Here is a 22,979-nt window from a genome sequence, read left to right as displayed (position 1 = left end):
CTATACTTAGAGGAATGTCAGGGCTCAGGTCCTCTTAGATCTCTAAGATGATTTTATCTTCCTAATAGGGACAAACTACCAGACTAAAGAAATAATTGGCACATAATGAGAAATGGAGATTACTGAAAATATAGGAACCAAACACATATAGGATGCAGATGTGGCAGGGGCTAAGACGGAAACAAGGTGACTGTAAGCATGCAAAGAAAAGAGGGAACACTCTTAAAATTGAGCACTGCAGATGATTCCAATGCTTATTTACTCAGTGTTAAAAATGTTAAGAATAAACATGCTTCCCAAAATCTAGCCAACTACAATATACCTTTTGTTTTTTAAATAATATCATATTCTTGTAACATATGGAGAAAGAAAAGTCATACTCTGAAGGAGCTGTTATATGTATAAAAATCATACAACTGTATTTCCCATGGATTCCTTTTTTAAGAAAAATGTGTCTGGGCCAAATGTATGTCCTCAAGAATTACAAGAAAACTTTTTTTATTTGCCAAATAATTATGACCTATCATCCAAATCACTCGAAGGAATTTTTCCAGAATTTTAAAATTACTTACAATATCATAAATTTCTCGGTCATCCTCATCAGCTAGGGTCAACAGTGCTACCAATGGATAGCGAGATCTGGGCACAGAACCAAAGTCTTCAATTTTAGTATCTCTTGGTAACTGGCAATATATTTCTTCTTTGCTGTCCTTTTTAATACTTTTTGAAAATGTAAAGGTAAATTGCCACTGTAACCAAAAATACAGTAATACACCAAAGGTAACAGTAACTTAGCAAATAGTTTATTTTACCCATAAAAAGTCTAATGTCTAAAATTTTCATTTGTCAAGGCGCCTGGGTGGCTCTGTCGGTTAAGCATCTGACTTCGGCTCAGGTCACGATATCATAGTTTGTGAGTTTGAGCCCGGCATCGGGCTCTGTGCTGACAGCTCGGAGCCTGGAGCCTGCTTCAGATTCTGTCTCCCTCTCTCTCTGCCTCTCCCCCGCTCACACTTGGTCTCTTTCAAAAATAAATAAAGGTTAAAAAAAATTTTTTTTAATAAAATTAAAAAAAATAAAATAAAATTTTCATTTGTCAATGGATATATCAGATAAAAGGATACAAATACTGTTCTTGATAAAGATATTCACTATACAGAGCATCTTCCAGTGCTTGGGGAGTACTTATTCGGAAGCAATAAAAGTGCTTCTGTAGAGCTTCATAGAATTTTTGAACACTGCACCCCCAATAGCATGTAAGGAGGCTATCTTCAAGGCAATCTGTTGTCAAAGTTATGCCAGCTGTAGAAAACAAAGAAGAAAAGAAGACAAAGAGAAGAAAATTACCTAATGTAATTTCTAATACAATGGTACACAGTGAATAACAAAAGCTTCCTTTTGGATGCTGGCCAAGGTGATGTCATAAAAGGAACTCATTAAAGGGTATGTGCCTGTAAATGAAGGAACTGGTCCCTAAACAAGTGATATAAAAACTTCCACATCTACACGATTTTGAAGCACCATCAGTAAACTCTTTATTATTTACATTTATACTTAGAAATTATCAAGTTCATTTTGAGTGTGTGACTTAAAGACTTCTCTCACATACATCTTAAAAACTGAAATATCATTCACTATTGGTAACCTACCACTCTAACAGCATATATAATCCTAATGACAAGAAACAGTAGTGCTGTCTCCAAAAGTGGATATATACAACCTTCAGAGCAGAGCTGTCTCTGAAAGTGGACACACCTAACTCATGGGGTCCACAAGATGACCAATGCAGTAGGAAAAAATATTAAAGAGCAATCAAGCCTTACTAATATTAACATACATACTGACAACATTAATATATGTTCTTGTCATACAGTTAATGTCCCATGTAATATGCAAAATATCCTAGGGAAAGAATGGGGATTCCAAAACATGAAGAGCTTAATAGCAACGTCCTCATTCATTTATTTGCTTTCAGCATAAAAAAAACATTACAATTTGAGTAAACCTGATTAAGTGGAAAAAGTAAATTATAAGCAGACCTACAAATTGTATCACTTAACCTATTTATTAAACACTTACATAGGACTTACTGTGTGCCACCTGTATGATTTTTTCCCTTGCTTATGGCAGTTGCAGCAGTATCAAGTTCAAGGGCAGCAATATCTAGTGTCTTCTACAGCTGTTAGTGGAAAGTGCGGTATCTGGTGCTCGGTGGCACTGGACTTACTAGATCAAAAGTACACGGTTCGAGGGGCACTTGGGTGGCTCAGTCGGTTAAGCGTCCGACTTTGTCTCAGGTCACGATCTCGCGGTTAGTGAGTTTGAGCCCCATGTCGGCTCTGTGCTGACAGCTCAGAGCCTGGAGCCTGCTTCGGATTCTGTGTCTCCCTCTCTCTCTGCCCCTCCCCCACTCGCATTCTCTCTCTCTCTCTCTCTCTCTCTCTCTCTCTCTCAAAAATAAATAAACATTAAAAAAAAATTTTTTTTTTTTTTAAGTACATGGTTTGGAGCACTGTTCTTGGCTGAATAGCCTTGGTCTCTGATTCTGGCTCTCCAAACCTACTGGCAATTCTGTCAGCGACCCAGTATCCTTTTATTGAGGTCATTTCTGTTGCTTGTTAATAGGAATTCTTGTGCTCACTTCGGCAGCACATATGCTAATAGGAATTCTGATTGATACGTTGTGTAATTTTTTTTTGTTTTATTTATAATTTTTTGGATACTTTTTTATTTATTTATTTTTAATATTTATTTATTTTGGGGAGAGCACAAGCTGGGGAGGAGCAGAGAGAGGATACAGAGGATTCAAAGCAGGCTCTGTCTGCACTGACAGGCTGACAGCAGTGAGCCTGATGTGGGGCTTGAACTCATGAACCATGAGATCATGACCTGAGCCTAAGTCGGACTCTCAACCAACTGAGCCACCCAGGTGCCCCATTATGTGTTTTTTAAAAGGTGATCAAGAGTATGTGTTGGAAGGATATACACAAACATAAGATGTTCTACAGGATGCCAAAAATTGAGTTTTTCACTTTTCTGCTCAGTAATCAGTAGTATGTACATAGAGTTTCAGATTGGGGGTATGCATACTAGCAATGACATAGTATAATTTCTAATCACAGTTAGGCAAAAATTTTAATTGGCAGGAACTTTGCATAGGTAATTGGAACAGAATTTGATTTCAAAGTTTTATATGATTCTAATCATCGGGTATTAATTCAACAATGGGAAATTTTGCGGTGCCTGGGTGGCTCAGTCAGTTAAGTATCAGACTCTTGATTTTGGCTCAGGTCATGACCTCATGGTTGTGAGACTGAGCCCCATGTTGGGCTCTGCACTGAGTGCTAGAGCCTGCTTGGGATTCTCTCTTTCTCTCTTTCAAAATAAATAAACTTAAAAAAAAATGGAAAATTTAATTAGCTATTATTTTTCAATTAGCTATTAAATAGCTGAAAAAAAAACCACTCCACAATACACATTTAAATATATATTTATATGTTAAATTTAATATACATCATATTAATTTACATATTATAATAAAACATATCAGTATATACCATTTATACTATTTTACATAAAATGTACATGTTTGAAGTTAATATATATATTAAAAATCATACATCCTTTTCTTTATGTTACCACAGAACCACATAAGGTAAGGAAAAAAAAGATGAAGTAGATAAGGAAGGAAAAAATAGAAAAGGCATATAAAAGAAAATGAAAAAAGAGAAAAAAGGAACCCAGAAAATGATTTAACATTCTTGGCAAAAATGTGAAAAATTGTATGTACGGAGCATCAGTTGTATCAAAATGCAGGAATCCACCCAAATGTCCATTGATAGGGGATTAAATGAATAAAATATAGAATGCTCTATAATGAAGTACTTTGCAGCTCTTAAAAAAGAATTGAAGCATAGCAAAATATCTGTATATTCTACTGTGGAATGATCTTCAGAATATACTGTTAAGCGAAAAAAGCAAGGTGGAGGAAAGTTTATAGCATAGTACCGTTTATGTCACAGGAGGGGACATCCATACCCATGTGTGTGCTTACACTAACAAAGAACCATGGGAGGATAAGTTCTAAAACATGTAAAACTACCCAGTTTATTTGCTGTGTAAAAAGAAATGGAGATCCAGAGATTCAGAGCTGCATAAAAGACTTGACTAAAATGGGGAGAGTGTCAGAGACCAATGACAACTGGATACTAAGCAGACTTCAACAGAGTATGTCTCTGAAATTAATATTATAAGTTTGTGAGAAAGAAGAATAGAATCTATAAATTCTACTCTCCACAATCTTTCCTAAACTTGTCTAGGACACAGACTGAGAAGATAATGTTTTGATTTACACTAACTGATGTCAGTTCAAATCCCCCCGGGGCAAAGCTGTTCTCCCTTTAGTTTTTCCCACTTGTTCTGCAGACAGTCTCATTCTTACATTTTCTTAGTCTTCTAAAATTCAGTGCAAACACAATGCCATGTCAGATCAACAGCAATAGCAGACTTGGAACACGGCCTTAAAGCAGAAAATTCAGAATCTAAACTAACCGAAAGGGGGGTGATTTCTCTCAGCCTGCCCTAACCTGCCTAGCTGTAACAGCCAAATAAAGCCCAGCATAAGAGACAGCCTTGCAAAAAATTGCAAAAAACAAGAACTATGGTCAATGAGTTGAGCCATTAAAGAAAGGAGAAACAATACAGCAGAAAAGCCACAAACTTTCTTGAGGAGAAACCCTGAGAAAGAACCAACGTACAAGGTGATCATGCATGAGGGTAATAAATCTGGAGTACTGGGAGATGAAAATTTTACGTTGGAGAGAATAGAGGTTCACAAATTCCTCCCAAAATGCAATGTGTGTCATTTTGTCTACCCTTTCACCTTTGTTAAGTGTCACCAGGGTAAATAAGCCAAAATAAGGAAGCTGTTACAAAGGGACAGGAGAATTTCTGGCCCAAATGAATTCAACTCAACCAACATATCCATAAAACCTTTTACACTGGGGACATGGAAACATCATAAATCCAAACATAGTATCACCACGTAACAACAAAAGAAATCCCAGCAACCCACCCGTAGTAAAGAGAGCCAAATGACTAAGATTAAAACTGATTCTCATTCATTTTCAAGTAAATCAGGTCTCCAGATAGTCCCCTTCCCTCCCCTACATACCCAGCACTTTGGGGACAGTGGTGAAAAAGGACCTGTTTTTTTTTTTTTAATGTTTATTTATTTTGGAGACAGAGAGAGAGAGCACAAGCCAGGGAAGGGCAGAGAGAGAGGGAGACAGAGAACCCACAGCAGTCTCCTCCCTGTCAGCATAAACCCCGATGCAGGGCTTGAACCCACGAACCCTGAGATCACGACCTGAGCCGAAGTTGGATGCTCAACCGAACTGAGCCACCCAGGTGCCCCAAGGACCTGGATTTTTAAACTATCTACACATCCGATGAAATAACCTTTTAAAATGTCACAAATATTGCCCAGAATATTATTTTAATATCCTGGTTAGACATCTTTAATGATATCCACTGTTCTACAGTTTAAACAAATGAATTCTATTCTGCTGAATTTAATTCCCACCAAAATCCCTCTCCTTATTTCCCCATAGAAGAAAGACAATCAATGATAGGCACTGGTATTTTAAAAATTAAAATACGTCAAGAAGCAAGCTATAAACCCACACATCGAAAAAATTTTTTGTGTGCTTTGGTAATGGTATTGTTGGTTAGTGGCTGACAGGTCTTCTACTCACTGGATATCTTTTCATTTGCTTCTAACATTTACAGGGGAACTATTTTTGCCTGAAAGGAAAATTGACGGATTTCCTCACACTTCCCAACTCACAAGTGTGTTTGCTTGGTCACAATTAATCAGTTCTTACTTTTTCAGCGTTTCCAGGCTTGTGGAACTGTGTGGCAGGAAGGACGGCTTTGTACTGGTAGCTTTTTATATCAGGAGTCCTGCTCAAGGCCCAGATGTGACACTGGAGCAGGTCCAAGTGCCTGGCCACAGAGGTCAGAGGTCACCAAACTACCACTGTTTGAACTACCACTGTTCTTATTTATTTTTATGAGTTTGTTTATTTTGAGAGAGAGCAGGGGAGGGGCAGGGAGGGGGAAACAGAGTCCCAAGAAGGCTCCACACTGACAGCACAGAGCCCAACACAGGGCTTGAGCCCACAAACCGTGAGATCATGACCCGAGCCAAAACCAAGAGTCGGAAGGCTTAACCAACTGAGCCACCCAGGCACCCCTGAACTACAACTGTTCTGTACATTTTAATTAGTCATATTTTCTAAACAGGTTAATTTTCTGTCATATCTTTTTTTTTTTTTTTTTTTTTGAGAGAGAGAGAGAGAAAGAGAGAGCACACATGTGAGTGGGGTAGGAGCTGAGGGAGAGGGAGAGAATCTTAAGCAGGCTTCATGCCCAGTGTGGAGCCTGACATGGGGCTGATCTCATGACTGTGAGATCACTACCTGAGGCAAAATCAAGAGTCAGACGCTTAACTGACTGATCCACCCAGGCACCCCTTTTTCTAATTTATGTATTTATTTATCTATCTGTGTCATATCTTAAACATGGTTTTCCCAAGTGAAAAATGTCAGAACAAACCCTTTATCCACCATAGAGGATTAAAAAAAAAAAAAAGAGGTCCTTAGTTCTCTCCAATTCATAGGCTAATAGTATAGTACTTATAGCTAAGGAAGAATAAGAAACTTTGTACTTTTTCATTATAAATCAATATTTACTTAAGGTTGATAATCCCTATTTACTAAGTACGCTGCTTTTCAACAAGTGATTTCGGAAGTTATAAACAGGAAGACGGCTATGCAGAAGGGTCACAGAAGCCAAGGGAGCAGGGTATCAAGAAGGAAGGACTGGTCAACTCCGTGAAACTGCAGAGATAGTGCTAACTCAGGCCTACAAAGTGTCCACTGGATTTTCTGACTGCGGGGGCAGGAGGGCAGGGTCGGGGAGCAGAAGTGGTCATCAGTAACCTTGGGGAAAGCCATTTCAATGGAGGGATACAGGCAAAAATCACATCTGTGGAAAGTGAAGCAGGCTAAGGGAAGAAGGCAAGTGCAATTCGCTTTTGAGAAGGCTGGCTGTGAAGGGAGAGAAAGGGGACAGTAGATCCAATAGGGTAAAAAGCTGAGAGAGGTTGGGGTTGTTTGTTTTTAAGATACCTGAAATGTCAGCAAGTATAAAAGGTGACAGGGTCTCAGCCTGGAAATCTTTGTAGAGTTATGGGAACTGTACCTGGAACTGCCCACCCATCTCTACTTAACTGCTACAAAAGCACTTCAAAGTCCAGAAGTTCAAAACTGAACTCATTACCTTTCTTCCAAAACCTGCTGTTCCTCCCGTACTCTTTATCCTGGTAATAGGATCTGTCTATGGAGGGCCCCTGCAAAGAACCTGAGTCTTCCTCCACTCTTCTCTCTTACCTGTCCCACCCTATGTTTTCTCCATAACAAACTACTTATTGTTTCTCTGTTTCTGTCTCAGTGCTTTGTTCATGCTTCTTCTCTACTTAGAATTTCTCCCAACCCCATGAGATAAACACCTACTTACCTTTCAAGAGTCTACTCAAAAAAAAAAAAAAGAAAAGAAAGAAAGAAAGAAAGAAAGAAAGAAAGAAAGAAAAAAAGAAAAGAAAAATAAGACAGAGACCCAGCACATTCTTTATGAGGCTTTTCTTTATGCCTGCCTCCCCACCTCAGCAAACTTAACCATTTCTTCCTTCCTTCCTCCCCTCTTTCCTCCCTCTCTGTCTTTCTCCTCTTTCCTTCCTCCCTGTCTCTTTCTTTCTCTCTCTCTTTCCTTCCTCCCTCCCATCCCCCTTCTTTTCTTTTGTTTTCTTTTTCTTTTCTTTCCCTCTATCTTTCACTCCAGTGGTTCCTAAATAGTCTTGCAGACAGTTTACTTTTCCAAAAAGCACAGAAACAAACAACTATCATCTTATTACCATCTCTCAAAATAACATTTTATACCAAAATGACTTATACCCAAAATACCATTATTTCAGATTAAAAAGTTGTTCTTCAGAAGGTTAGCAACCTTACGTTAACTGTGCTCACACTACACCATCCGTACATTTCTCACTGCACTCAAGACCCATGAAAATGCCAGACTTCTCTTATTAACATCTGTGATACTTAATTCTTCTTACACAAATATTTGCCTCTGGTTTGCTAGTTGATAAGTTCCCGAGGAGCAAGTTTTGTGAATAATTAGTCTCTGTATCCGTAGTACGTAGTATAGCTCCCAGAACAAAACAGATGTTCAATAAATACTTGTTAAGTCCAAAGAAGAGAAAGCAATAAAGAAAGAAAATTAAAGTGCTGAGAAAGGGGCACAGAAAGAAACAAAAAATCTCTGGAAAATAGTCACCAACTTGTAATTGAAGCTGAAGATGGATTAGTGATCTCTAAGCCAAAAGGATTCTTGACTTGTCTCATTTGCTTTTTGAAAACTCTTGTGTTGAACTGGGTCTCTTCTGAATTTCTCAGGATTACTGGAACATCCCAGCCAAACCTGAAGAAAAATAAAAACAAAATAATACATAATTCTAGCAAATGTTGAAACTTTGTTCTATGTGAAGTATGTTGTGCTTTATTAGTTATCCCTTTTAACACAAGCATCACAAAAGAGATTAGGTTATTCAATCTACATTATATCACAGAATTAATCTAGAATTGAGGGATTAGAGGTCCCATACATAATTGCAATATATTGTTCAGCTGGCTGAATCGACATACTCTTGAAGACAAAAAGTTCTATTGTTAACATTATTGTTGATAACAAAGTAGTACAGTCATTATAGATAACTGTACCAAATATAACAGCAAAAACATAAGAATTATTGAACTTTTTATATAACACAAAAAACAAATTCATATTTAATATGCAGACTATTTGATATAATTAATGGGACAAGAGAACCTTTAAATACCAAATACAGCACTTCATTTATATAACATATTTTCTACTTTCAAATTTCATATAAAAATGCGATAATGAATATTAAACGGATTAGAAGGAAAATGAAAGGGACTACACTCAATCCCTCATAAAACTAGAAGGCAGCTAAGTTTACTCAATTAAAAAAAATATATATATGAATACACATAAGCTGGAGGACTTTAGTTAAAATGGCACAGTTAAATACATACTTTGATGCTCTCTCTTCTCTCCAGACACTTAACAGTGATAGATAAAAAATAAACAGAGAAATCAAAGAGACCCCACTGAAATGAGTAAACAAACTGTGGTGAGTTTAAACAAAGGAATGGTAGTACTCAGCAATGAAAAGGAGTAAATTATTGCTACAGCCACATGGATAAATCTCAAAAACAACATGCCGAGCAAAAGAAGCCTCACACAAAGGAGTATGTGTTATATGATTCCACAGTATAAAATTCTAGAGCAGGCAAAACTAATCTATGGCAGAAATAAAAAAACAGGGCAGTGGTTGCTTGTGGGGGTGGAGTGGGGGGGGTGTGGGGGGGGGTGGGGGGGGTAAGTGTATGGACTAACCGGGAAAGGGCATAAGGAAACTTTCCCTGGTAATGGCAATGTTGTATATCTTGATAGAGGTTTGAGTTGTATAGATGATGTGTTTTAGAACACTGAAGATTTACACATTTCATTGTGTGTAAATATACCTCAAAAGAAAAAAAGGGAACTACCAACAAAAACAAACATTGAGCTCTAGCTAATAACGTGCAATACTTCAGTATTTACAGGAAGAGTAACAACTTACTTTGAAATGATCAAGAAATAAGATTACAAATAAGTAATGAAGACTTGACAGCAAAGTGTTGATTGTAGAACCTAAGCGATGGGCATATGTATGTTCATTTTGTAATTTTTTCAAGTTTTCTGTATATTTGAAAATTTTAATAATAAAATGTTGGAAAAAGAGACTTAGTTGGGTTCAAGGACAAATCTTTATGGCTCTGAAAAAGGAAAGAAATATAAGGTAATGAGTAAGGCTGACGCCATGGTTTGATGGGTCCTGAGTCTGGCAGCAGGCTGTGGCAAGTAAGCCTTCACACAGTAAGAGGACCTTATAGGTTGTCCACTCAAGACAAGAGCCAGAGCTAGGTTCATAACTTGAATCTAGAAGCTGAGTTAGGCCAATATCAATATCAATATGTCCTGGTGCCTGACTAGGGGGCATCTAGGAATCTGGTTGAAGGCAACTGTGAGATGGTTAAACAGCAAGGGTGATGACAAAGGGAGGGGGAAAAACTTCTACTAAAATTTAGGTCGCAAACCAAAGTTTCAAAACATGTGAATAAATCTAATGCCAAGGGAAAACCAATAAACGTAACACATGGAATAAAGTTACACTCCAGATGAATTTCATTTTATAGAACAGTTAGATAAGGCTCGTCTGGTCCTGACTAAAAAAGCTGAAAAGCAAGCCTCTAAGAGATCAAACTGTGTAAATTAGCTGTGTCCCAAAACATAACTCAAGAATATTTATATGAATACAAAAACATCCAACACCTATAAAGTAAAATTCACAATGTTTAGCATCCAATAAAAAATCAACAGCCATGCAAAGAAGAAAATGTGACCCATAATGAGGAAACTAATCAAAAGAAATAGACCCCAGAAATGATATGAATACTAGAATCAGTAGACAAGAACATCAAAATAATTGTTATAACAATATTCCATATTTTCAAAAAAGTAAGTAAAGATTGAGAATATTATATGGAGACATGGAAAATACTTACAAAGACCTAAGTCCATTTCTGAAGAGGAAAAATACAACATTTGAGATAAAAAATATATTGGACAGGCTTAATAGCTAACTGAACATTACATCAGTATATTTGAAGACATAGCAACAGAAAGGATCCAATATGAAACACAGAGAGGAAAAAAAAAAGGCTGGACAACCCCTACCTCCCAAACATCAGTGAGGTGAAGGATAAATTCATGCAGTCTGCAGAGAAGGGACAGAGACAAACAAGAAAACTACAGATGTGTTATCATTCAGGAACACAGATGCAAAACTTCCTAACAAAATGTTAACAAATGAAATCCAACAATATATTAAAATGCTAATACATCATGACCCAGTGATGCCTTAATATCACATTAAAAATTTAATATAATTTACCACATTAACAGACTAAACAAGAAAAACCATATGATTATTTCAAAACGTGCAGGAAAAGCACTTGCTAAAATCTGAAGTCTATTCCTGATAAAAACTGTGAGCAAACTAGGAATGTAAAGGAACTTAACCCAATAAAGGGCAGCCATAAATATGTAGAGCTAACATTGTACTTAATGAAAAACTGCTTTCCTCCTAAAATAAAAAACAAGACACTTTACAGCCATGTGTCCTTAAGCAATCACTCAATTCGGTGTAACTGTCTTCCCTTCTGGAAACGTTTATAACAGGGTTTGGCATGCTAAGCAATGATAATGTTGATGATGGAGTAGACTTCGGAGTTGGCAGGAGAGCAAGAGAGAAACAACAAATCCAGTAATTTCTCCTTTTTGAACCTCAGAATCAGTTACCCCATAGGCTCTGAGTCCACTCCACTGCTCAACATTGGCCCAGTGCTTTTAGCTGAGATCCAGAGTTGGACACTTAACCAACTAAGCCACCCAGGCACTCCTGGCCCAGTGCCTTTTAGAGGTTAAGTCAGGAATGTGAAATGTTAGGACCCGAGATATAACCTTCTTATGAGAGCCATAAGATAACACCTTCCTCTTCTTTCTTTCATCCCTTGGAGTGAAAAACAAAGGAAGAAAACACCATTCTATACTCCTCATTATATTCCCTGGGCCCTTCATCATTTTTATTCCCCCTACTGTCACCTACCCCCCCTTTTTTTTCTTTACCCACACTCCCTGACTACTCCTTATACCCACACTACCAGCAGTAAAAACTAGAATCCAGAGCTCATTGTGTTCCGTGCTACTGTGGTTCAAGAATTATATTTCAGGTACTTTATCATGCTGTACCTAAAAATTTCAATTAAAAAATCTTAAAGATTTAGGGTCCAGAAACCCAAAAAGCAGGGATTTGGAGAAAAATCTGGAAGCAATCTATTGTGAGCATGGAATTCCTCTGCTTTTAGTCCATGATATATCTGGTTTTAATATAAAAATATTATTTGTCCAAATCTTTACATAAAATCAATGTTGGAGGAAGATATGCCGTATCTGTTCTGTGGCTTTGTAAATACTTCAGAATGGAACAAGTAATTTGAGATGTAAAGTGTTTCTTTTTAAACATGCTTATCCAAGGCTGCTTGGCCCAGCATCCTATCAAGAGCTGCCAAAGCACACCTATTATTAAAAGAAATTCATCTCCCTTGATTTTTTATTTCTCTGCCTCATGCTTAATCTTGGGTCTGCATTTTCTAATACCCTAAAGTCCTTGACTTGACTTATATACATTTTTTAAAATCAGTATTATGAATGATGCTAAACCCTGGGCCTTTTTATCTTACATAACCTTTTTACCATGAAGGGTATCATACACACAGAAAAACACACAAAACATAGTTCAATGAATTAGAAAGCAATTGGTATTTAGGTTAAGAATCCAAACAATAGGGGCACCTGAGTGACTCAATCAGTTGAGTGTCTGACTCTTGATTTCAGCTCAGGTCATGATCTCACAGTTTGTGGGATAGAGCTGCATGTCTGGCTCTGCACTGACAGTGTGAAGCCTGTTGGGATTCTCTGTTGTCCTCTCTCTCTGCTCCTCCCCCACGCATGCTCACACTCTCTCTCTCTCTCAAAATAAATAGACATTAAAAAAAAAAAAAAAAAAAGAACCCAAACGATATCCTCGGAAAGTTTCTTGTGTCCCCTCCCAAGCACTACCCCTTCCCTCTCCACTATCTCGACTTCTATTATTTTAATTTAGAATACTTGTTTTTGAATTGTTATGTAAGTGGAAGTGTGCTGTGTATACTTTTTTTTACTATTTTACAACATTATGCCTGAAGATTCATCCTTGTAGCTATACTTAGTGCATTTTGCGGCTGTATAGTATTCTGCATAGTAAATGTGCTATAACTTGCTTACTCATTCTACTCTTTTTTTTTTTTTTAATTTTTTTTTTAAACGTTTTATTTATTTTTGAGACAGGGAGAGACAGAGCATGAACAGGGGAGGGTCAGAGAGAGAGAGACACAGAATCTGAAACATGCTCCAGGCTCCGAGCTGTCAGCACAGAGCCCGACACGGGGCTCGAACTCACGGACCGCGAGATCATGACCTGAGCCGAAGTCGGCCGCTTAACCAACTGTCATTCTACTCTTAATGGACATTTAAGTTGTCCTCACATATCGGCCATTATGAATAATGCCTAAGTGAACATTTTTTTTTTTAAGTTTATTTATTTTTGACAGAGAGAGAATGAGAGCGTGCGCTAGAGAGGGGCAGAGAAAGAGGGAGACACAGAATCCAAAGCAGGCTTCAAGCTCTGAGCTGTCAGCACAGAGCCTGATGTGGGGCTCGAACTCATGAACCGTGAGATCATGACCTGGGCCGAAGTCAGACGCTTAACCGACTGAACCACCTAGGCGCCCCTAAGTGAACATTTTCATACAAGGTGCTTGGTCCACATACACTTAGATGCATTTCTAGTAGGTCTACACATGCTGGGAATTGTATTTCTCAGTCATAAGATCTGTGCTTCTTCAACTTCAACGGATAATGCTACCAATTGTTTTATGTATATTCACCAGCAGTGAATGAGTGCTCCCCTTGCTCCAAATCCTTGCCAAAACATTATGAACATCCTGGTAGGTGTATGGTGGCATTGCATTATGGTTTTCATTTCTATTTCTCAGATGACTGATTTTTCTTATTTATAGAAACTCTTTATATGTCCTGAATATGAGCCCTTTGTTGCATATATCTTCACCCTTTCTACATCTTGCCTTTTCACATTCATACTAGGTCTCTTTTGATGAACAGAGTTCTTAATTTTAACACAGTTATTAACCTTTTCCTTTAAGGTTAATGCTTTTGCTCTTTGGCTTTTCATTACTGCCTTATCTGAATTATGTCCGAACACTGCTACGTTTCTGAATTATGATCTCGGACATTTTTGTATTCCTGTCCTCCCAAAGGACTTAGTGAACCATGGCTAGAGCAGCCAATGCTGAAGCAAGGCTCTGTGTCCATTTTGACTTCACCAGTCCTGTTCCCCCAATATCCTTATGCTTTGGGGGAAATAAGGCTTGAGAGGAGAGAGGGTAGAATTCACTGTGTAATAGAGTGATGTCACAGACTGACCACACCTTTTGTCCTAAACATTATGTTTAATGTAGACTAAGATCACGAAAGCTGTTTTTTGGGCAGCTGACACACTGGTGACTCACGTTGAACTTTCAGCCTAGTAAACTTTTTCACATACTTGACTCAGTGTGAACTTGCTCATTTTTGCACATAAATCCATAACTTTCATAGTTTTAATCTGGTTGATGTGACCAATATTTCTATCTTTAACGCATTACTCAAAAGCCGATATGCAGAGATGACCTGGAGTGAAGTTAAAAATTGGAGAGTGATCAAATAGTAATCCATAATTGCTGCTGACAAACAGTTCTGTAAAATACTGATAAACAGACCCAGTGATGTGTCTTTGGCCACCATCCTAACATCTGGGCTTTTCCACATTTGTAGTCCAAAACTTGAATAAAGACACTGATGCCCTGTGTATCAGATCATGTATCTGATATGACATTACAAGGAATAATAAAATAGAAAACTGATCAATTTTCTTTCCAATCAAATTTCATCTTTATCTTTTTCCACTCAAAGTCATTTTGGCAACTGTTAGTAACAGAATACCAACTAAATAAATGTTTCTAAACATTACTTTCTTTTATATAAACCTAGTCCCCTTTTTTTCCGTATGGAGAATTTTCCATTCTCTCTCCTTTACTGTTACATTTTTATACTTATTCCTCCTGGATTTTTCTATACTTCTGGTTTTTCCCATTTCTAAATTGTTTGTTGCACTTCTTCATATTGTTTAAACTTCCAGCACAGCAATGATCTGTGGACTTTCAATTCTGACCACATTTTTCATACTGCCTATATAATTAATGTCTTACCCCACACACACTTCCAAAGCTTCTCACCAGAGGCTGAACTGGTAGACTGGACCTCCTTTCTTTGTGTCTGGAGTCTCAGGGAGCCCCTCGTAAATAAAGTTTACTTTGAAGCTAAAATTTTAGGCTCGGTTGTAAACAGTTTTGATCACCCATTCAGCCTTGAGTTCTCAAGCCAATCAGAAAACTAACAGGCAGTTGTTAACTTGGGCTGGGCAGGGCTTCTTTCCCGGTGGTCTCCCAAAGATGGTCTCACACAGCTAGCTGGATGCCGACACTAGGTCGGGATATAAAGACCATTCATGGGGAAGCCCTTGGTGGGGGGAGGATGTTTGTCTCTGAGGGAACCACTGTGCTAACGATAAGACTTTGGGAAAGTGACACAATCTCTGAAATTCTGTGCCTTTATTTGTAAAATGAAGGATTAGAACAAGTGATCTTAAGGCCCTACGAAGGTTTGAAATGCCATTTCTAAGTATCTTTTTTTGTTACTTGTTTATTTTTGAGAGCATGTGAGTGGGGGAAGGCCGGGGGGGGGGGGCGTTGGGGAACAGAAGATCCCAAGCAGGCTCTGTGCTGACAGCAGCAAGCCTGATGTAGGGCTCCATCTCCCAACCGTGAGATCATGACCTGAACCGAAGTCCGATGCTCAACCGACTGAGCCACCCAGGCACCCCTGAAATGCCATTTCTAACAGTTTTGTGTTTTCCTCTAGATGGTTCCAAGAAAATTCTTTCCAACGCAAGTGTATCTGGCACCCTAAGCAAATACAAACTAAAGTCATAGCCTTTTCCTAAGGAGGAATGTGGGCCTCATCACCAACCTCCTCACACACACACAACCTACTGCATTTGACAAGTGGGATGAGAAATGGTCAAGGTCAGTGTATCAGGCAGGGCTGGCAGGAACTGGAAGCCACATCTGCTATTTAAACATAAAGAATTTAATACTAATATAAAGAACTGTTCACCAAGTACTGAAGACTGAAACACTAGGATACACTAAGGTATCCTAGCAAGAAGCAGTTCGCCCTCCTCGGACTGGGGAAACAAAGGGAAGAGTGGGGATTAATGCCGTTTAGAAACTTGGATAAGGGATCCCCCAGAGGTGGCATGCAGACTTGTGGTGGGAGTGCTGGCCAGCCGGTACTGTTCTCTCTGGAGGTGTACGATAAGGCTAGTTCTAGGTATGAGGAAAAATTGTAAATTGTAAATAAACTGCTGGTTCTCAGGCCAGCTGCCACCGCCAGGATAAAGGCGAGTGCTGCAGGAACACAGACCAGGAAAAGGAAGCAAACTGTTAAGAGGAAGTCCTTTCTTCCTCTTCTAGCCTTCCAGTTTCTTTCTAGCATCACCTATTGGCAGACCCTAATCGGGGGCAAACTAGCACAAGAGAAATGCGGTTTGCAAAGTCCCAGCCCCAGTATCACCAAACAGAGTACAGAAGAGCATGTTTGCAGTTGAGAAAGAACAAGCTCTAAGGAAGATCTGGCAGATGATTTACAGTTATGTCCTTGCGGAAGCACTGAAGGATATGGGGTCCTTCCTCAAGGGGACCTGATCTCCCCTTTAATCAGAGGCTCCAGGTCTATGGACTGGCTTATATCTATAAACTGGGTGAAAGGTGGTAACTCTCCACTGTTGTGACCCAAGTCAGGTTTCCCGCTCCAGACATGAAGTTTTTCCTATGTAGTTCATGTAGCATTTAGTAGGCTACCCATCTATTTTATTCCTAGAGACACTGTAAGCCATTAGTCACTGCCAAAGATCCTTGTGGGCCAAAACAATCTCCGCTTTGTCCTCCACTGCCCATTATGGAACACAAGTCAACCCTGACTCCTGTGAGGTGCTCCTGGACCTCACATCAGGAGCTCCCACTATCATAAACAGACTACAAAGAACAGAAATTTTCAAGGATACAAGTCTCCTCTTGGAAATTTATTTCTCAGTGCTTTCATGAAAAGTCTATCTTCTGTGCACTCTTGAAGGATAAAATAGGTGGGTGGGTGTGCAAGTTGCACATATTAAATCCAGTCCAATATTCCTATTTTCCTAAGCCTTCAGATTCTTTCCTCATTATGACAGGAAAGTTTTATCCATCTTAACCTTATTATATATAGGCCACCACTGAGTCCAAATTTTCGTCAACCAAATCTGAGTTAATACTTTAGATTCAGAATTTCTTGAGAACAAAGCCAGATCAATAAATTTTATCTGATTTAGTGTTACAGTCTCTCCTCCCTGGCCTAACCTATTTACAATCTGTTCTCACACATACTCCTCCTTCCCAATGATACAAATTAGTAAAATTTTGCAATTCTTTTCAAGGCTAGGCTCTTTCCAACCAGGTTATATTTTGTCCCTGTCCTTTGGAGCATGAAGAGATCTAGGCCTCATAGCAATAGGTTACAGAGATAGGTCTGAGTACAGACATCCTTTGCAAAGCAATTACCCTATGCAAGGTTATTACAGGACCTTCAAGCAAGGGAAGGCCAATTTTCTCACACATGGAGAGCAGGCTGCCTCCAACAAGGGAGAGTCAGAATGACTGGGGTTTCAAGATTCTCAGCTTTATCCAAGTCAATTTAGATGTCCCCAGTCTAAGTCTAAGGGTTCTACTTTTTTCCACTCAGTGTCCTAAATGAGCCCACATTCCTCCTTAGGAAAAGGCTATGACTTTAGTTTGTATTTGCTTAGGGTGCCAGATACACTTGCGTTGGAAAGAATTTTCTTGGAACCATCTAGAGGAAAACACAAAACTGTTAGAAATGGCATTTCAGGGGTGCCTGGGTGGCTCAGTCAGTTGAGCATCGGACTTCGGTTCAGGTCATGATCTCACGGTTGGGAGATGGAGCCCTACATCAGGCTTGCTGCTGTCAGCATGGAGCCTGCTTGGAATCTTCTGTTTCCCGCCCCCCACCCCTAATTCTATTCCCAGCACAATTAAAACTGTGTTCAATGTTTAGTTCTGGGTTTATATGAAATAAAGTGCTTTAGAACCACAGAATCTCTGATTCTGGACTCTAAGACTTGACCTGGGTGTTTTAAGATCTTAGCTTGTCATTTTCCTTCTATCAGGGCTCCAGTGGTCTCAGACAACCACCTAACCATCCCTCAGTCCTTGTAGTCAAAAAGTACTTTAGCCACTGGATCCCCAAAGCACTTAACGTCAGAAATCATTTTATCACAATCAACCAAAAATAGTCATTTAATGAACTGTGATGCCAATACATGCCATGCATTACTAGGACCTTTTATCCCATTGACAAAGAGCTAAAGATATGACTAAAGCAATCTCTGAAGCCCATCTTTGAGAGGTTCTCCCCCAGGATCCCAATCTTAGTAACAATTTCTTTATTAATATCTTTTGTAAGTCCAATAAGGAGACCAAAAGCACACCAGTTATTTTAACAGGGAGAATTTTTTTTTTAAGTTTACTTATTTATTTTGAGAGAGAGAGAGAATCTCAAGCCGGCTCTGCACTGTCAGCGTGGAACCCAATGCGGAGCTCGAACCCACAAACTGTGAGATCATGACCTGACCCAAAATCAAGAGTTGGATGCTTAGCCAACTAAGTCACCCAGGCGCCCCTAACAGAGAGAATTTAATATGAAGAATTGTTAACCAGATATTGAAGAACTGTAAAAGCAAAAAGGGGACAGTGACTATCATAGAAGTAGTACCAGTAGGAAGAAGCTATCACTCCTAGAACAGTAATAGAGGAGAGTTACTACAGCTTAGAAATTTGGAGAAGGACCCCCATGGAGCTGGGGCTCAGATCTCAGGAAAGGTATTGGTATCTTTGAAGGGGTGTGATAGGCGGTTCTAAGAGAGTGCAAAACTATAAACGGAAAACACTGGGACCAACTGTTAATGGCAGAGTGAGGCACTATCGCTGTGGTGAGACAGACAAGAAAAAGAGTCACACAGGAAGCAGCAAGGCCTGGTGTCCTCTAGCCTTCCATTCTCCCTCCCCTGCTGGCAAAGCCTGCTAGGCAGCCAGCCAGCAAAGAAGAAATGTGGTTTAGAGGTTCTGTCCCAGATTCACATAACAGAATATAAAGAGGTGCAACAAAGCTGAGGGACAAAAGCTTCATGACCTGTAGTCAAGAGGAAGCAGGGAGCAGCTGCAGCGTCAGGGTCCCTCGTTATTTGAAACTGTTGAAGGAGGTATGGCATTTTGGTCTCCTTTCTGTACAGTGCCTGGCAAATAGCAAGAGCCTAATAAGCTACTAGAGCTCACAGAAACCACCACCGAGTTAAATAGAAATACCATACTCTCAGTGGCATGATTTTTGGCCATTGCTATTAGGATTCCAATAGTCAGATGTTCCTGTTTTTTCTCCACTCCCACACAGTGCAAGCAGACAAGGAGAACAGCAGAAAGAAGCAGTGGGAAAGAAAATCAGAGTAGTATTGAGATAACAGCCATTACAGCGAAGACACAAGACCAACAGGGATTATATTTGGGGAGGTTAAAAAAAATGACATGGGGGAGGGCGCCTGGGTGGCTCTGTTGGTTGAGCATCCGACTCTTGGTTTTGGCTCAGGTCATGATCTGACGGCTTTGTGGATTCAAGCCCCACATCAGGCTCTGTGCTGGCAGTGCAGAGCCTGCTTGAGATTCTCTCTCCCCCTCTCTCTCTGTGCCCCTCCCCCAGATGTACTCTCTGTCTCTCTCAAAATAAATAAATAAACTTTAAAAAGAAATAACATGGGTGAAAAGCACAGTGGTTTAATGGGTTTACCTTCGGTCTGGGGTACTATTGGAAAGCTGCTTTTGTGAGATCTAAATGGTGTTCTTTGTTTCTGCTCAATGTATCTGTTGCCTTGGCTTAGGTTAGCAAATAAACACTAGTAAAAAGTTGATCTACATGGGCAAAGCTAACCAAGGTACAGGGAACCAAGACTCAAGATAACTGGTTAGGTCCAAATCAGAATGAAAGTGACTGGCACTTACATGGTCTTGTGGCCTCAGCAATGCATAGCCCAGACTTCCAAAAATTCTACAATTACCTGGCCTTCTACCCTTCCAAAGTCATACCTCAGTGGAGTGGTTAGGCAATCATTAAGTTCTCAAAACAAATCTTAAAACTGGGCAGAGCCAGAATTTGAATCTAGGCCCATCTGACTCCAAAGTCTGTTTCATAACCACTATAAACATGAGGTTCCTGATTACCTTTACCCACAGATGCCACTGTCATTATCAATACGGCCCTCATTCATTTTTCTCTTCCCAATACTATAGATAGATATCTAAGATATCTAACTAGTTGGCCTACTGAAAATTAAAATTTAAGGATATAATGCAATGATCAACTAGTTACCTATTGGAAGAAAATTACATTTAATGGAAGAAAATTACATTTCTTTAAGGGAATAATACTAACACTATAGTCATTAAGAAATCCTGTGTAAAGACTGCTTTTCTCACTTGGGCAACCAAGTTGTAAATCCAATTACAAACTTTCTTGAAATGAACAATAAATAGCAATAAAATTTGATGAACCAAGAATAACAAATTGTGTTAAGACTCGTCTTAGTCTTCTCCTACCCACAAACAAGGAATTTTGTGCTCTACTGCTGGCAGAGTGGGAAACAGTATGGAAATGTTAAAACTGTGCTTAGTTTTGAAAGATGGCATATAGTTTCAGAAACTAAAAAGGGCTTGTTTCCGGGGTGCCTGGGTGGCTCAGTTGGTTAAGCATCTGACTTTGGCTCAGGTCATGATCTCACGGTTTGTGGGTTCGAGCCCCATGTCAGGCTCTGTGCTGATAGCTCAGAGCCTGGAACCTGCTTCAGATTCTGGGTCTCCCTCGCTGTCTGTCCCTCCCCCACTCGCACTCTGTCTCTCAAAAATAAATAAATGTTAAAAAAGGGGAGGGGGCTTGTTTCCTGTCTGTACAGTAATCCCATATATGTGATCACAGGTTATTTTAAAACTCATTTTACACAGGCTGAGCTATTCAATAACACATTTCCTCTGCCCCTCTGCTCGTTGTATCTCTGAAATGCATTCTATTCTCTACCATAAACATTTAACTCCATTTGTTTCTCAAAATACTTATTCTTCAAAATCCAGCCCATGTTTCTCTCCTCAGTGGATGAATTAGTAAGATGGTTTCAACTAGTTGTATTCATAAGACTTCTCTAAACATGATACAATGGCACCTCCTCAAGAGAGAATTTTTAGAATCTCTGAGCTAGAAGAACGGCTCAGGGATTATCTAACAGTCTATTCTCCTTGTCTCCTATGGGTAAACTGTCCCCACGCGTTAATATAACTTATCTCAAAGGTCTTTTCTATCTCTAAAATTGTGACTTCATAACTCTTTCGACTAAATATTACTCCAAATGGCGTGGAATTTATCTAGAGACCATTAAATTCTCAAACGGTAACAGAGTTCAGAGTTACGCTGAAAGATCTGAGGCCAAGTGCTCAGTTCTGGTCAGAACAACAATCAACTGTGTTTACTGTCCACGTCGGCGCACTGTAGCGCAGGTGACTGACTTCACTCTGGGCACACAGTAGGCCCCAATCCGGGACAGAAGCCTGCTGGACAAGCACTCTATCTCAACACCAAGACGAGGCCCTCACGAACTGCTTTATCTGCTAGACACAAAGCTGGGTAAAATACCTCAATCCGGCACCACCCCCAGATGCTAGCAGCGACAGGGACGGCACAGTGATGCAGAGCAGCGATGCAGGTGCGCTCCGCACCTAGTTTTCCTCCAGGAGCCAGCAGTTCTCGACACCAGCTCCCCCACAGCCACAGGCGCCCCAGCCCCACAGCACCCCCGCCCCGCCTCCGATGCTCGCCCCCGCCCCCCGCCCGCTGCTCTCCGCGACCCCACGCCCCAGCGGTCCGCCCCTGTGTTCCTTGTTTCTAACTACGGGGCACTTACCATCCCAATACCAGGCCAGTGGTCACGATGAAGCAGGTAAAGACCACCGCAATGTAGAAAAGCGGCGAATACTCATACAGCGTTACTAGAAACACCGCGGCCATCAGGATGTCCAAAACTGAGCCGAGCTCCAGCCACCCAGCCCAGCCCACCCCGCTGGGGTAAAAGCCACTACGGTGCCCCGGAGCTGACAAACTTTGTAGATCCGCACTCGCCCCGGGTTCTCCGGCTAGTCTTCGGGGCAACCTCTCGGGCTGCGGGAGCCGGCGTGCCAATCACAACGGTGCCTGCAGGGCTGGCCCCGCCTCTACTGCTTCCGTCCCGAGCTATTGGCTTCGCAGAGGGGCGGTGCCTGGCTCGACTCACCGGATTGGTACCCAGGGAGCGTCTGTCTGTCCTAGAGGTCAAGGCTTTTCTGCGGCAAGTTCTAAACACGTATGCCGGCCATCTCTGTCCAAGGCTCAGGTAAGGTTTTCTGATGGGCTCAGGTAAGGTTTTCTGATGGCACAGAGAGGAGGCACAGTGAGAAATCCACGTCATAGAGTCTAAATCCCGCATGTGAGATCCGCGGCAAATTTGGGAGGAGGAGAGCCGGCATTTTGGGTTCTACAAAGTGAAGTAACCCCACACCTGCTCTTATTTTATCTAGAAAAGTTACAATTATACGAAACACCGAAAGGAGTCTTGCAAGCAGTTTATGAGCCTTGCCAGCCTTTCAAGTTGGATTTCATGATAGAGGAAAATTAGCGTTGCATATCAAGATTCTCATAGAAGCAAATCAACTGCCCTCCCACATCCCATTCCTTTTCTCCTCTCCCTACACCCCTCAAATTGAATTAGATATTTGAATATTTGTATTAATTTTTACTTTAATAATAATTTTAAATATGTATTTATAATTTTTTTGTAAACGAGCAGAGGCCTTTAAGTAAAGAAAGGAGCGAAATGCTCGTCTCCT

The 22,979-nt window shown here is 40.1% G+C and overlaps 1 protein-coding gene across 2 annotated transcripts in view; it reads right to left on the bottom strand.

The window, feature by feature from the left end:
* Window positions 1–22,253, bottom strand: part of CGRRF1 (cell growth regulator with ring finger domain 1) — a 29,858-nt gene extending 7,605 nt beyond the window's left edge. Inside the window, exons 1-4 of one of the 2 annotated variants that reach the window (XM_060619883.3) lie at window positions 22,022–22,253; window positions 8,405–8,544; window positions 1,125–1,302; window positions 573–720 (exon numbers count right to left, since the gene is read on the bottom strand). In XM_060619883.3, coding sequence (XP_060475866.1) covers window positions 573–720; window positions 1,125–1,302; window positions 8,405–8,544; window positions 22,022–22,125 — 570 coding nt within the window. In that variant the 5' untranslated portion in view covers window positions 22,126–22,253. Of the gene's footprint in view, window positions 1–572; window positions 721–1,124; window positions 1,303–8,404; window positions 8,545–21,753; window positions 21,879–22,021 lie in introns of those variants that run through there. The other variant, XM_060619884.3, reaches the window with a different exon arrangement.
* Between the last annotated feature and the right edge of the window lie 726 nt (window positions 22,254–22,979).

This window comes from Panthera onca, chromosome B3 (genome assembly GCF_046562875.1).
Source record: "Panthera onca isolate mPanOnc1 chromosome B3, mPanOnc1 haplotype 2, whole genome shotgun sequence".
NCBI lineage: Eukaryota > Metazoa > Chordata > Mammalia > Carnivora > Felidae > Panthera > Panthera onca.
Note: the sequence above shows the minus strand (reverse complement) of the source record. Positions and strands in the feature narration are given on the sequence as shown.